The sequence below is a fragment of the Hippocampus guttulatus genome, chromosome 1 (genome assembly GCF_054856545.1).
Source record: "Hippocampus guttulatus isolate MCC_2025c chromosome 1, RoL_Hgut_1.0, whole genome shotgun sequence".
In the NCBI taxonomy this organism is placed as follows: Eukaryota; Metazoa; Chordata; class Actinopteri; order Syngnathiformes; family Syngnathidae; genus Hippocampus; species Hippocampus guttulatus.
Window position 1 is genome coordinate 27965255 of NC_141261.1, and position 13695 is coordinate 27978949.

The 13695-nt window shown below is 41.2% G+C and overlaps 1 protein-coding gene across 1 annotated transcript in view; it reads left to right on the forward strand.

Annotated features, from left to right (window-relative positions):
• The first annotated feature begins 3174 nt into the window (after positions 1–3174).
• The window catches only part of LOC147211246 (dynein axonemal heavy chain 12-like), a 29580-nt gene continuing 19059 nt past the window's right edge, over positions 3175–13695 (forward strand). Inside the window, exons 1-32 of the mRNA XM_086129585.1 lie at positions 3175–3201; positions 3506–3579; positions 3665–3791; positions 3909–3935; positions 4023–4212; positions 4347–4416; positions 4514–4672; positions 4748–4943; positions 5098–5286; positions 5381–5534; positions 5621–5712; positions 5797–5975; positions 6056–6191; positions 6318–6443; positions 6533–6667; positions 7765–7958; positions 8039–8282; positions 8389–8574; positions 8663–8863; positions 8943–9137; positions 9528–9649; positions 9772–9907; positions 10001–10147; positions 10767–10886; positions 11108–11264; positions 11377–11549; positions 11659–11811; positions 11884–12123; positions 12290–12535; positions 12630–12749; positions 12849–12958; positions 13470–13653. Of these exons, the coding sequence (XP_085985711.1) occupies positions 3175–3201; positions 3506–3579; positions 3665–3791; positions 3909–3935; positions 4023–4212; positions 4347–4416; positions 4514–4672; positions 4748–4943; positions 5098–5286; positions 5381–5534; positions 5621–5712; positions 5797–5975; positions 6056–6191; positions 6318–6443; positions 6533–6667; positions 7765–7958; positions 8039–8282; positions 8389–8574; positions 8663–8863; positions 8943–9137; positions 9528–9649; positions 9772–9907; positions 10001–10147; positions 10767–10886; positions 11108–11264; positions 11377–11549; positions 11659–11811; positions 11884–12123; positions 12290–12535; positions 12630–12749; positions 12849–12958; positions 13470–13653 (4809 nt within the window). The remainder of the gene's footprint in view (positions 3202–3505; positions 3580–3664; positions 3792–3908; positions 3936–4022; positions 4213–4346; positions 4417–4513; positions 4673–4747; positions 4944–5097; positions 5287–5380; positions 5535–5620; positions 5713–5796; positions 5976–6055; positions 6192–6317; positions 6444–6532; positions 6668–7764; positions 7959–8038; positions 8283–8388; positions 8575–8662; positions 8864–8942; positions 9138–9527; positions 9650–9771; positions 9908–10000; positions 10148–10766; positions 10887–11107; positions 11265–11376; positions 11550–11658; positions 11812–11883; positions 12124–12289; positions 12536–12629; positions 12750–12848; positions 12959–13469; positions 13654–13695) is intronic.

The following is a 13695-nucleotide window of genomic DNA, read 5'->3' on the forward strand; positions in this document are numbered from 1 at the left end:
CAAGTGGAAGGAAGGGCATATTAAATCTTGTCACTCAGTCACAGCGGTGCTCAAGAAAGCAGACATCATTACTCAGCAAGACATGCTGATGCTGAGGAGTATGGAAAATATACCAGGGAGCTGAGACACAGAGAGAGAGAGAGAGAGAGAAAACCTGTGACCATTTTGTTCATGTTCTGAAGAAGTATTAATGTTCTGAACTGTTATTACTTAGAATTTAGAAGATTGGATTAGATGTCCTTTTTTTAAGACATGAAAACTCTTTTCCGTGCAATACTTGATGCGGCCCACACAAACCCAGACCGGATCTCCAGCCCCCCCTAAATACAGTTTGAGACCCCTGGTGTCCAGTCTGAACGGCAGTTGCAAAGACGAAGGACGCCATCTGCAGGGGGAAATCTTTCGAGACGAGAAGTGACTGGAAAAACACAAACATGTAATGTGAACGTGTTTGTGGAAGCATGTGTTTGTGTGTGTGTTTGCGCCCGAGTGTGTGTTGGGGTGAGGGATGGGGGATACTCCGGTAAATGTGGAGGTTCGGAAACAACCCCTTCACGCAAACGTCATAAAATGCAGACTCTGAAATGTACTCATAGGCACACTGGTTTATTTATTTATTCATTTTATTTGTTTGTTTATTTAGCATTTTCTGTTTTGGGATTCATTTTGCTGTATTTATTTGTTACTTTCAAATTGAAATAAAATACCTGTTTTGATATCTTGGTTAACTTGGCACACGCATACACACACACACACACACACACACACACACACATTAAATAAGCACACAATATCGCACACTTTTATTTACATGTTCGAACTGAAAAGAGGGGAAAATGGCAGATTTGCATCTACAGGTACGTGTAGTCTGACAGGAAAATGACTGACAGGAGTTTTTGCATGAGCTAAAAAAAACAACAACATAATAATGCAATAACCAACTATAAAAAGTTAAAGAATTTAAGACACCTTACCTTTCCTCAACTTTCTTCCAACTAATGTATACTGTGCAGCAGGCCTAATATACAGTACTACTCTATGGGTCATTCCAGAATTGGAGGACATTTTATATTCAAAATTCTTGAAAATAAACTTTCACTTTTCTGCTTTTCTGCTACATATTCATCAATAAGAGGGAAGTCACTGTCAAAGGCTTGATTAGCTCAGTTTATATCAGTGGTACAATTTTTACTACAGTATATCATTTAGCTGCTGAATAAACATACGTGAAAACCTGGAACTATTATAAATAGCAAAGCCACCTTATGCTGTGTTTTCTATTCTATTGCTAATTTATTATATTTCTTCTACAAATATACTGTATTGCTAATGCTATATTTTATATTGCACTTTTATTGAACTGTGTACAGTTCTTTCTGAAACATTTATTTTGTGCAATGAAACACTTGGGGGTTTTTTTCTTCCCCCCAATTTTGCTGCTTTAGACTGCAAATTTCCCCAGTGTGGGACAAATAAAAGTTATCTTATCTTATCTTATCTTAGTTGGTGTTTACAATACCCGTCACTGTAATAACAGTAACAAGGTTGCAAATCCTGAGTAGAAGCTGGCTTTTTAGCTAGCTGTTACTGTTGACCAAGTGGATGAGTTTATTTATGCAAAAAAGAATTGTCTTATTCTGTTCACATGCAGAACAGTGTTGCATGAGGTAAAGTGAGACATTCGATTAAGGCTAACTATTTATGAAAGTGTGAAAAAGACAAGAGTGGACATAGCTTTGCTTTATCCATTCATTTAATTTTTTTCAAGTTCAGCGTATCATGTGATTCAGTGCGTTCCTCTTCTTTTACCATGCTAAAAAGGTTTTTATGTTAACAGGGCTGTGTGCTTGTTGTGTGACACAAGTAAGATGAATAATAATTATAAATTAAATTTTCAACACGGCTTATCCTGTACCGGGTCGGGCGAAAGGCAGACGACACCGTGAACTGGTCGCCGGTCAGTCGCGGGGCACACATGGAGACAACAATTAACCATTCACATCAAAAAGCAGCTCCTGCCCACTCACCCATTTTTTTATAATTTTGCTGCTGTAAATTGGGAATTTCTCCATTCTGAGACAAATAGAGGTTTTCTTCCATCCATCCATTTTCCGATCCGCGTATCCTCACAAGGGTTGCCGGGGGTGCTGGAGCCTATCCCAGCCGTCTTCGGGCAGTAGGCGGGGGACACCCTGAACCGGTTGCCAGCCAAACTCAGGGCACACAGAGACGAACAACCATCCACGCTCAGACTCACACCTAGGGACAATTTTTTGTGAGTGTCCAATCAGCCTGCCACGCATGTTTTTGGAATGTGGGAGGAAACCGCAGTACCCGGAGAAAACCCATGCAGGCCCAGGAAGAACATGCAAACTCCACACAGGGAGGCCAGAGTTGGAATTGCACCTCTGCACTGTGAGGTCAACGTGCTAGCCACTGGACCACCGGGCCGGCCTAAAGGTTTTGTTTTCTTTTCTTTTCTTTTCTTTTCTTTTCTTATCTTATCTTATCTTATCGAAATTCACACTGACACTGAGTGGTAACACATCCCATAAAAGTCAGGTGAGTGTACCACTACACCATTAGGGGCTGAATGCGAATTGTTATTTAAATATTATTTGTATTAAAACACATGTCCCCACAGCGACAAGAGACAGCTATGAAAATAAAGAATTCTAAAAAAATAATGACAATGTACTTTTCCACTGTTTATTGATTTGAGATTAATTTTGGCCATTAGGGGGTGGGACAAGAGAAAATGGTAGTTAAGGGGTTACTCCAGACTTAATTGTTATTTTCAAAACTATTTTGAAGCATTCTTTTCTCTCATTTTTTATTTTTTTTTTTAGATTTGATCTCAGGACAGGTGAATTTACTGAGAAACTGTATATGTTAGTATTTTGTGTGTGGATTATTTAAAATGTGATCGTTGGGACGTAGAATGTCCTCAAATTCTGGAATGACTCATATTTAGCATTGTTATTATTTCATATTTGGGAAGACGTCGGGTATACGTCTGACGTCAACAACGAGGGCACGTAATGTCTTTGTACAGAAGCGAATCATTAGCGTGTCGTCAGTGGTCACTCGAACATGTTTTGTCAACACAACCGTCATCAATAGCATTTCGCTGCGCCAATCCAGTTTGAATTTAGGTTTGTCAGTACCAGAAAGATGGCAACGGAGGAGCGTGACCAAGTGGTGAGTTTATTTTTAATTGAGAACGTCATTAGGTTGATGGTCATTTGGTTGTAAATATATTTATTTCGAACTTCGGTGCCATACTTGTGATATACTTTGCAGGTTATATACTGTTTATGTGCTGTATTGTGCTTATAAAGTCTCTGACCAGTACAAATCAAATGTATGTACAGACCAGTTATTGTGATCTAAACAGATGTATAGGCCGATGTTTATTATTGTTGGGTAGAATAAAGTACTGTACTCTGATCACATGCCCTTTGTTCAAATTACCAAAATGTAAATGTTTTTCCGTGTCAATAAGCAACCAACATCTCACAATACAATTCTGGAGCGAAGATGGAGGAAAGTGCAACAACAGCGACTCCATTTACCAATGTATGTATTCAGCTCAATCGTCAGGATTCATTCATATAAATAGCAATCCTTGTATGTGCTACTCACACTTTCATTCAAATTGCAGGCCAATTGGCTTCCTGCAAAGTGGCAGCTCCATGGCTATCGCCCAAGCAGTGGAGGCTTACAAGCAGAACAAAGAGAGGGGGAGAGTTGTGCGCAGCCCATCGCCAGAGCCCCAATTCCCTCCAAGTGTAAGATATACTGTATCTCCGGACACCATTCTTACAAACCAATGTTCGCGCTGCTGTCACAAATCATGCGTGAAAAAAAAAATAATGATATGGTATATTTCAACCTTTGCATTGCAGATGCAAAGTGAAGATCGGAAGCACAGAGTAAGTTTAGTTTTTGAAAGCCAATTCCACCTGGGGATCATTGAGTGTTCATTGGATAAATTGAGCCACCTATTTCCATGTATGCAGATGAACCGCATATTCCTGAGGCAGTGCATAGAAAGCCGCCCGGTCATTCCAATCCCGCAGGAATGGTTGGACTCCATCGACGGTCAAATCCCTCCTCAACTCAAAGACAGCCCTCAGAAAAACAAACTCCTGTATCAGCTCCTCACGGAAGTCAGTGACAACTTCCATGATGTTATCATCAAATACACAGGTATTGACCATTAGCAGTGTTTGTGTCTGTTTGTGTGTATGTATACAGGATGTACACGTGTTTGTGTGTTTTGTCCACCTAAATCTAAAAAGCATATGTCTAAAAACACTTCACATTCTGTGCATTTGTTTAAGTGGACTCATTCCTAAAGGATCCAGAATCTGAAGAACCTGCTCCAGAAAAGCAGACGTCTCTTCCACTTGAGTGAGTGTTTCCCGGCCACATATGAGTTGTACGCATTGAAGATAAAACCATTAATTGAGTTTCTTTGGCACTTTTGGAATATGATTTTCTTTTGTAGTATTCTTGAATTTTCCCAAACACGACGCGAGAACTTTGTCACAAGCCGGAGGCTGATGAGGGCAAATTTGCACATTCTCCATCCTATAATGCAAACTGTTTTGGAAATTGGACACACAACATTTTCTTCAATGGCCTTGGTGGATCTGACTGGATACAGGTACGTAAATGCAGAGAACGTCAACAAAGCAAGTACCCGTGCTGTTGAACAAAGTTGTACATGATTTTTGTTCAGGGCTTTGGGACCCGTTGATGGCAAAGTGTTGCATAAAGACCTGGCTGTAGAATGCGAGACAGCAGAAGAACAAATCATGAATACCTGGTTCCCTAAAGTCATCAATTTATTAACAAGTCCAAAAACACTGGGTTCAGTTAAAGACAATGTCATGGATGCCTTCTTTGACTGCGCGCGCACCCTCATCTCGAATCAGGTGCAGTTCTGCCAGCAGACATAATCCGACATGTCTTTTTTTCAGTTTGTTTTTTGTGGCTTTGGTTTCCCCCAGATTGGTTGTTTTACTTCATTGACACGGTCTGCACGCTTTCTCCAAATGTCTGTCCGATTTGTCCTTTCCAAATTCCCAGCTGAAAGCCCTGATTCAGAGGAGTGTGGAGGGGTTTGTCTACCCATTTCATCCGGACAACTACCACTTCTTACCCATCTTTCACATGTCCCTGACATTTAATGATGAACAGATGGGAATATACCCCACCTTGCAGGAACTTGAAGCAGATGTTTTTGAAATTCTGAATGCCATTACAAATACACTGCAGGTAGGCTCTCTCACATGTCATAAATGTTTTTGTGCCAATTCCCCCGCCCCAATTTGCATATTGAAATGTATTCAGAGACAGTTCTGATCCATAGAAAGTGCAGACGGTTCAGTCGTGGTTGGCAGAATCTACATCTGCATTTGTGGATGCCAAGGCCCCTGATCACACGCTTGCTTGGGCTCATTTCACTGTCACGGCAACTGTGCGCAAGAATCTCGAGGAACCTGACCGATATTTTCAGAACTATGGTGAGATGGAAACATAAGCTTAAATCATTTCATCATCCACCGAATTATTGTATTGCATGCTTTTCGAACATACAATTATTTTGTAGTTGACAACTATGACTGGTTAGTCAATGGAACTGCTCAGACACGAGTCGAGACTTTTGTGGAAGAAACTCACTCATTTGCTGAATATATTCAGGTGAGAATTCACAACTTCAGAAATGTACTGGGCCACTCCTTCCTGATGATTGTCATGTGCGATCTGACTGTCTGTGCTTTCCAGCAAGTGGAAGAGTTTCGTGACTTGTCAAGGAAGCTCGGCAACCTCCCAACAAAGGTTCACTTTCCAATGGTCCAATTGTATTGTGAGGATCTGAACCAGGGACTGTCTAAAAAAGCAAAAACATGTGCTGAAATACTTATCAGCAACATGAAAGCTAAACACACCGAGCAAAATTTACAGTGAGGCCCATTCTTACTGAAATGTGTCCCTTCATGGTGAACGGGGCTCCTTTACTAAATGTTTTTTTTTCTTGTGAAAGGATCATCTCCGATTTTGAAACCATTCGAGAAACTGCTTTGAATGTACCAGAGACTACAGATGAAATGGCAAATATGATTGCATACATTGAGGCAACCAAGACAAAGGGCATTGCACTTCTTCATGAAAGGATCAAGGTACAATTAACAGATGTACTTATTTCTTGCATGTTGACACATTTGTGTAATTGTTTTTATGATCACAAAATCGCCGGAACTCATTCATTTCGATCTCTGCATGTTTTTGATATTATGATCTGGCAGAAGGCCTACAGCAGACTGAGCTACCTTCTAGATGTCCACATATTTGAACCAGAAGACCTTGACCTAAATTCAACTGTCTTCATGTGGCCATTGAAAATCCTTGAAGTGTTTGAACTCAGCGATGAGGTAATGCTGTCTGATCCAACATGTGTATTAAAAAATACCGGTACTTTTCTTTTCAAGTATGATCATGGAGTGGATATGTGCGTTTTTAGGTTTTCCAGGAGGCTAAGAGGAAAGGGGAAAAGGAGATGCTTGCTAAAAGAGAAAGGGTCACAGTTCATCTGGCCAAGCTGCAAAGGAGAGTTGACGAGTTCCCTCACTGCTCCGAACTTGATATGATGCAGCAGGTACAGATAATCATTTGTTCATTTCTGATCCCAGAGAACCATGAGGAGAGTTCCTTTATCTTCTCACACAATGAGAAGCAGGGAGAATAGAGAACCAACAGAACCCTATTTGAGCAATCACTTGCGGAATAGATGCAAGGAAGAACTTTAAAACGTCCGTCTTTAGAGGATATATAGAAATGGAGGATTCCAAGGCAACTAGTTCAAGGGGAACCCTGCCGACTGGCCGAAGACAGCTGGGATAGGCTGCAGCACCCCCCGCGACTCTTGTGAGGATAAAGCTGTTCAGAAAATGGATGGATGGATGGACATCAGTCAGTAAAACTGAGTGATGATTCAGGACAAACCTAAGCAATACCTTTTTTTCCCCCCAAAAACAGTGCTCTTATGCCTGGTCTTAAATGCTGAGAGAACATTTTCCCACATCCCAAATTTGAGAGATGGTTACATAGTCGCCATCGTCATAGCAATCCCAAACACCATGGCAGCTGAAGGAGGGTCATGGGCATGCTTGGAGGCTATCCCAGCCATCTTCGGGGAGTAGACGCGACACACCCTGCTCAGGTTGCCAGACAACTGCAGGGCACACATAGACAAACAACCATCCGAAAAATAAACATGAACACTCACAATCACACCTAGGGGAAATTTAGAGCATCCACCTAGCATGTATGTTTTTGGAATGTGGGAGGAAACCAGTGTACCTGGAGAAAACCCAGGCAAGCACAGGGAGAACACCCACACAGGAAACTCCACACATGAAGGCCGCAACCCAGAATCGAACCCCGGACCTCTGCACTGTGAGACGGACATGCTAACCAGTGGTTTAGCGTGTCGCTTTATTGTAGTCAGTGTTCATTAAAGTCAGTAATCACATTGAAAGATGGTGTACTGCCACATTCAGGATTTGCATGTTTGTTTATATATACAGTATAAATGTATTTAAATTTGAAAGACTTGTTGCAGAAATCTTATAATTGAGTTGTAATAATCCTACCTTGGGTAAAATAGAATGACACTAACAATTATTTGGGGTGTTTTTTAATAGATTTGTTTATTTGTACTTGGCAATTTAAACTCGTTTGTCTTTTGAACAGTATATGGCAGATGTCAGAACAGTTCAGACCCTTCTCCAGGAGGCTGAGGAGTCCATTGAAGACATCCACAAAGATGAAACCTTTCATGAATGGGACCAGTCATTTTACCCAGAAGTTGAGATCATCAGACAGAATATTGAGCCATATCAAAAACTGTTTTCATTTATACTGAGGTGGCAACGCTCAGAGAGCAGGTTTGCTTTCAGTTTTATCCATTTTGTGATGTAATTGCAACAGTCCCATTGAAGCCCTAAAATATCCTCTCTGTGAACAGTTGGATGGATGGCTCTTTCCTGGAGCTCGATGGAGAAGGAATGGAAGTGAAAGTGGATGAGTTCTACAGGGAGATCTTCAAGACGCTGAAGTATTTTCAGCAGAAAAAGAGCAAGAGTGAACTCGCTACTAAGAAGATAACTACTGGAACAACTAGACGTCGACGTGGTGAAGAAGAGGCCAAAGCAGAGAGTCCTACAATTGTCTTGTGCTCCACTGTTCTGGAGCAGGTCAAAGAGTTCAAGGTACAAGGTTCAAGGTTCAAGGCAATATTAACTCTGAAAGTGATCATGCGAACAAGATTCCATGGTCATTTTTGGTCATTCTAAACCATTGTATTTTTGTTGTTAGGAAAATACGCCTTTGCTGACTGTCCTGTGTAATCCGGGCATCAGAGATCGTCACTGGCAGCAAATGTCAGAGATCGTTGGGTATGACCTCACTCCCGACGCTGGTACAACATTACGCAAAGTTCTCAAACAAAACTTACATCCTTACCTGGAGGAGTTTGAGTCAATCAGTGCCGCTGCAAGTAAAGTAGGTGTTCCTGCATTTTTACATTTCAGAGGAAAAAGTAATAGGTTAACTACAAAGTTTTATACCTCCTCTTATTTGCATGTTACAGGAGTTTTCCATGGAGAAAGCCATGAAAAACATGGTTACTGTTTGGGATGGTGTTTCTCTCCAGCATCAGCCTTACAGAGACACCGGTGTGTCCATCCTGACTGCTCTGGATGAAATTCAAGCGATGCTCGATGACCAGATTGTGAAAACTCAGACAATGAGGAACTCACCGTTTATAAAGCCACTTGAAAACGAGATAAGGGTTAGTTTCAGGTTTCTATTTGCATGCTGACTAAACAATAATTTATTTCACTTGCGGTCACTCTGTGTTTGGTGATCAGGTTTGGGAGGAGCGTCTCCTTCGAATCCAGGAAACCATTGATGAGTGGCTGAAGGTGCAGGCACAATGGCTTTACCTTGAGCCCATATTCTGTTCTGCCGATATCATGCAGCAGATTCCAGAAGAAGGACGACTCTTCCAAATCGTTGACAAAAACTGGAAAGAGGTCATGAGGCACTGTGTTAAAGACTCAAAGGTAACTGTCTACATGTACTATCACCGTGTCCCGTCAAAACCTTGGTGTCTATGGATGACAGTCAGGCACGGCACCAGGATTTTTTTTCTCTCAGGGCCTCGTAGAGGCTGGGCCGATGTGTGTGTGTGTGTGTGTGTGTGTGTGTGTGTGTGTGTGTGTGTGTGTGTGTGTGTGTGTGTGTGTGTGTGTGTGTGCAGCTGCAGCACACACACGGAAACAGGAACTGGAACAGAATGGTTACTTCATTGTGAACTTAAAAATGTCTTAAAATGACAAAATGAAGTCAATAAATAAATCAATAAATACATTGCTGTGGGTTCTGAAGAGGGCCCAGAGAGATTTCTGAAGGTGTGGCATGATGATAGTGATTACGAAATTGTCTTCTATCAGCTTCTGGAGGCAACGGCAATGCCTGGTCTACTAGAGAAACTAATCGAGTCAAACGCCCACCTTGACACCATCATGAAAGGACTGAATGACTATCTGGAGAAAAAGCGTCTCTTCTTCCCAAGGTGAACAATACAATTGTTTTGTATCATTTTTCTATCCATTGTGCAGTTTTTTCTATCTACATAGTAATCCCAATTATCAATACCAAATTTTAATTATGATTGCATGACTGCTTGTCACCCAGGTTCTTCTTTTTGTCCAACGATGAAATGCTGGAAATTCTTTCTGAGACCAAAGATCCACTGCGTGTACAGCCCCATCTTCGGAAGTGCTTTGAGGGTATTGCCAAGCTAGACTTCTTACCAAATCTCGACATTCAGGTAAGTGTTCACACACTGCACTTGCTGCATGGTTGCAGTACTCTTGGTTGATAGACTTTGCTCGGATGCTGACTATTTTTCTTTATAACTAAGGCCATGTACAGCAGTGAAGGGGAGCGTGTTGCTCTCATCGCACTCATATCTACATCTGAGGCCCAAGGAGCAGTAGAGAAATGGCTGGTACAAGTGGAAGACTTGATGATTCGAAGTGTCAGAGATGTAGTGGATCGCTCTAGATCGGTAAGAGAACGTCACTGACATTGATCATGTGGGATTTTTTTTTTTCTTATGTGCAAGGAAGTCCATTGTGGGTGTGAATATTCGCTCAACAAAATTGAAAACCCAACACTTTTGTTTTTGGCTCCAATTTTTCATGAATAGAACAAGAAGATTGCAGTTATTCTCCAGGTATGCTGTGGACTTGTGAAAAAAAAAATAACCGCCTTTAAAACATACATCAGAAAGTCCACAGAGTATGTAATAGGCACAATGTGACGTGTTCATTGTTCACCTGAATGTCAATTTCACCACTTTCACCAAATATAAAGTGGAAATTGCATAGTGAGAATTAGAATATGTTCACTCCCAAGGCACCTGTTCATCTTTAGTGAAAGGTTTTTCAGACTCAGATGGGAAAAAAACCCCCAATCTATATCGACACCTAACTTGCCAGGTGGATTCAGCAATGAAAGAGTTTGCCCCAAATGTGAGAGAATTCTGTGTTTTTCTTCCTTGCTGTATTTGTTATTTTAAAACCTTTGATTTCAGATTGGGGCAAAAAGTGTTTTTTTTTAAATTGTTTTGTTCAAAGGAGACAGTGTAAGAAATAAATAAAGTGGAATGGTTGTTTTCATCACAGGCCTATGCTGAAACCCCACGGAACCAGTGGGTGAAGGAGTGGCCTGGGCAGGTGGTGATATGTACCTCACAAATGTTCTGGACCTTGGAGGTGCACGAAGCCATCAGGGGAGGACACGAAGTAAGGTTTAGTTATCCTTTGTATTTACAGTACAGAATACTGAAGATGAATAAACACACTGTTTAAAATAATAAAAAAACAACAATGATGAAAGAGTACAACATGTCTCACAACTGTCTTTAAATAGCACTTTTCACCTGATGTGACACCTCATGACAGTATATTGTTATAAAAGTTAACTTCAATAAATATGATAACTGTGTTTTTGATGGCCTCAACAGGGTGTGAAAAACTACTACCAGGCACTCCAGAATCAGCTGGCCGACATTGTGGGGCTAGTGAGAGGGAAACTACCCAAGCAAACACGGATTACCTTGGGAGCACTGGTGACAATTGATGTCCATGCCAGGGATGTAGTTATGGAGCTAATTGAGCATGGTATCTCATGACACAAAGGACTTTGTTCATTTTGCTGTTACTCTGTTGTATTAATTACTCTGTTAAAATAAGATACAAGTACATTTGCTTTTTTTTATTTTTATTTTTTCAGGTGTTGAAAATGAAAACGATTTTAGATGGCTAGCCCAGCTTCGTTACTACTGGAGCACCAACAATGTCCGAGTTCGCATTATAAACTGTGATGTGAAGTATGCTTATGAGTACCTGGGGAATTCTTTTCGTCTGGTCATCACCCCACTGACTGACAGATGCTACAGAACTCTGGTATACATAACACAGTGATTAGACAAAAAAAAGACTGATACACATTATCAGTCTTTTTTTTAAATCAGTGTTGTGATTTCATTATGAAATAACTGTTATACTTTTACAGATTGGGGCGTTTTACCTCCATTTGGGTGGGGCACCTGAGGGTCCGGCTGGAACTGGAAAGACGGAAACCACCAAGGATTTAGCCAAAGCTTTAGCCGTACAATGTGTGGTCTTCAACTGTTCCGATGGACTGGATTATCTTGCTATGGGCAAAGTAACATCGCACCACAAAAACAAAGTCATATCTGATTAAGATATCTGAATCTAACAAAGGTCCTTTTTTCAGTTTTTCAAAGGATTAGCTTCTTCTGGAGCGTGGGCTTGCTTTGACGAATTCAACCGTATCGAGCTTGAGGTCTTGTCTGTCGTGGCACAGCAAGTCCTTTGCATCCAGAGGGCTATTGAGCTGAACTTGGAGTACTTTGACTTTGAAGGAACCATGCTGAAACTCAACCCCAACTGTTTTGTGTCCATCACAATGAATCCCGGTTACGCAGGGCGCTCTGAACTCCCTGACAATCTTAAGGTCTTCTAACTTTATCAAATACATCATAGGGGCTCTTTTAACGCAACGTTTGGATCTGAAAAAGTGCATTTGGATTACGTAGCATCAGATTTTGAAATGAATCAACATTTTGATCATGTGCTTTTCTATTTATCTTAACATGATGGCGGCCTTTTATTTTCTTCAGGTGTTGTTTCGAACAGTGACCATGATGGTCCCCAACTATGCTCTGATCGCAGAGATCTCCCTCTATTCTTACGGATTCCTCAATGCCAAGCCTCTTTCAGTCAAGATTGCAATGACTTACAGGCTCTGTTCAGAGCAGCTCTCTTCCCAGTTCCATTACGATTATGGCATGAGGGCTGTCAAAGCTGTACTTGTGGCAGCAGGAAACCTCAAGCTAAAGTATCCAGACGAAAATGAGGACATACTGGTACTCATGCTGAGCTTTATGCAACTGTGATTTTTTTTCCCACTTAATTACTCTGTTCTATTGATTGATCACCATTTTCTGTGTTAACTTCTAGCTTCTGAGGTCGATCAAAGATGTTAACGAGCCAAAGTTTCTTTCGCATGATATTCCACTGTTCAACGGAATCACGAGTGATTTGTTCCCTGGCATTTCGCTTCCTGATGCTGACTATGAGGTAAGATGTGCCAAAATCGTACTTATCTATTGTCTCTTGCTAAATGGTACAATGTAGACAGTACGTGCTGTATATTACATTCAATCATGTCTTTACCAGTTATTTTTGGAAGCTGCTCTCGAGTGCTGTGAAAAGCACAATGTCCAGTCAACACAGATCTTCCTAGAAAAGATGATTCAGACATATGAGATGATGATAGTCCGGCATGGGTATGTTACTTTTAGAACTCCCGGTTGCTTCATGAGGATGTGTTTTATTTCTTATTTTGGGGAAGAAAGTATTGCATTCCCCGACAACTTCAATCAACGTGGTATTGCATTAGGATCCAACCTTTATCCAACCAGCGCCTCAGGTCTGCAGACCAGACATTATTAGAAGTACCAAGAACTAATCTGAGGCTCAGAGGGGATCGTGCCTTTTCTGTTGCCGGTCCCTCTCTCTGGAATGACCTCCCACTGAACATTCGGCAAGCCTCCTCGCTGCCCATCTTCAAAACCCTCCTCAAAACTCACTTGTATTCTTTGGCATTCGACTCAGCATGACTTAGATTTGTTCTTGGGTTTACTGTTTGGTGCTTTCTACCGCCTTTATTACCGATTTGTCTTACTGTTTATTGTGCATGTTAAATTGCTCCATGTACAGCACTTTGTATGCAGCGATGGCTGTTTGAATGTGCTCTATAAATACTGTTGACTTGACTTGACTTGACTTATTGTTCAGATTCATGCTGGTGGGAGAGTCATTTTCTGGGAAGACCAAAGTGCTCCATGTCCTTGCTGACACACTGATTCTGATGAATGAAAAAGGCTATGGAGAGGAAGAAAAGGTCATTTTCAGGACATTGAACCCAAAGGCGATCACCATGGGACAGCTCTTTGGACAGTTTGATCTTGTTTCTCATGAGGTAGGACCTTGGATCTGTTTTTAAAGTTCAAATCGTCTTATA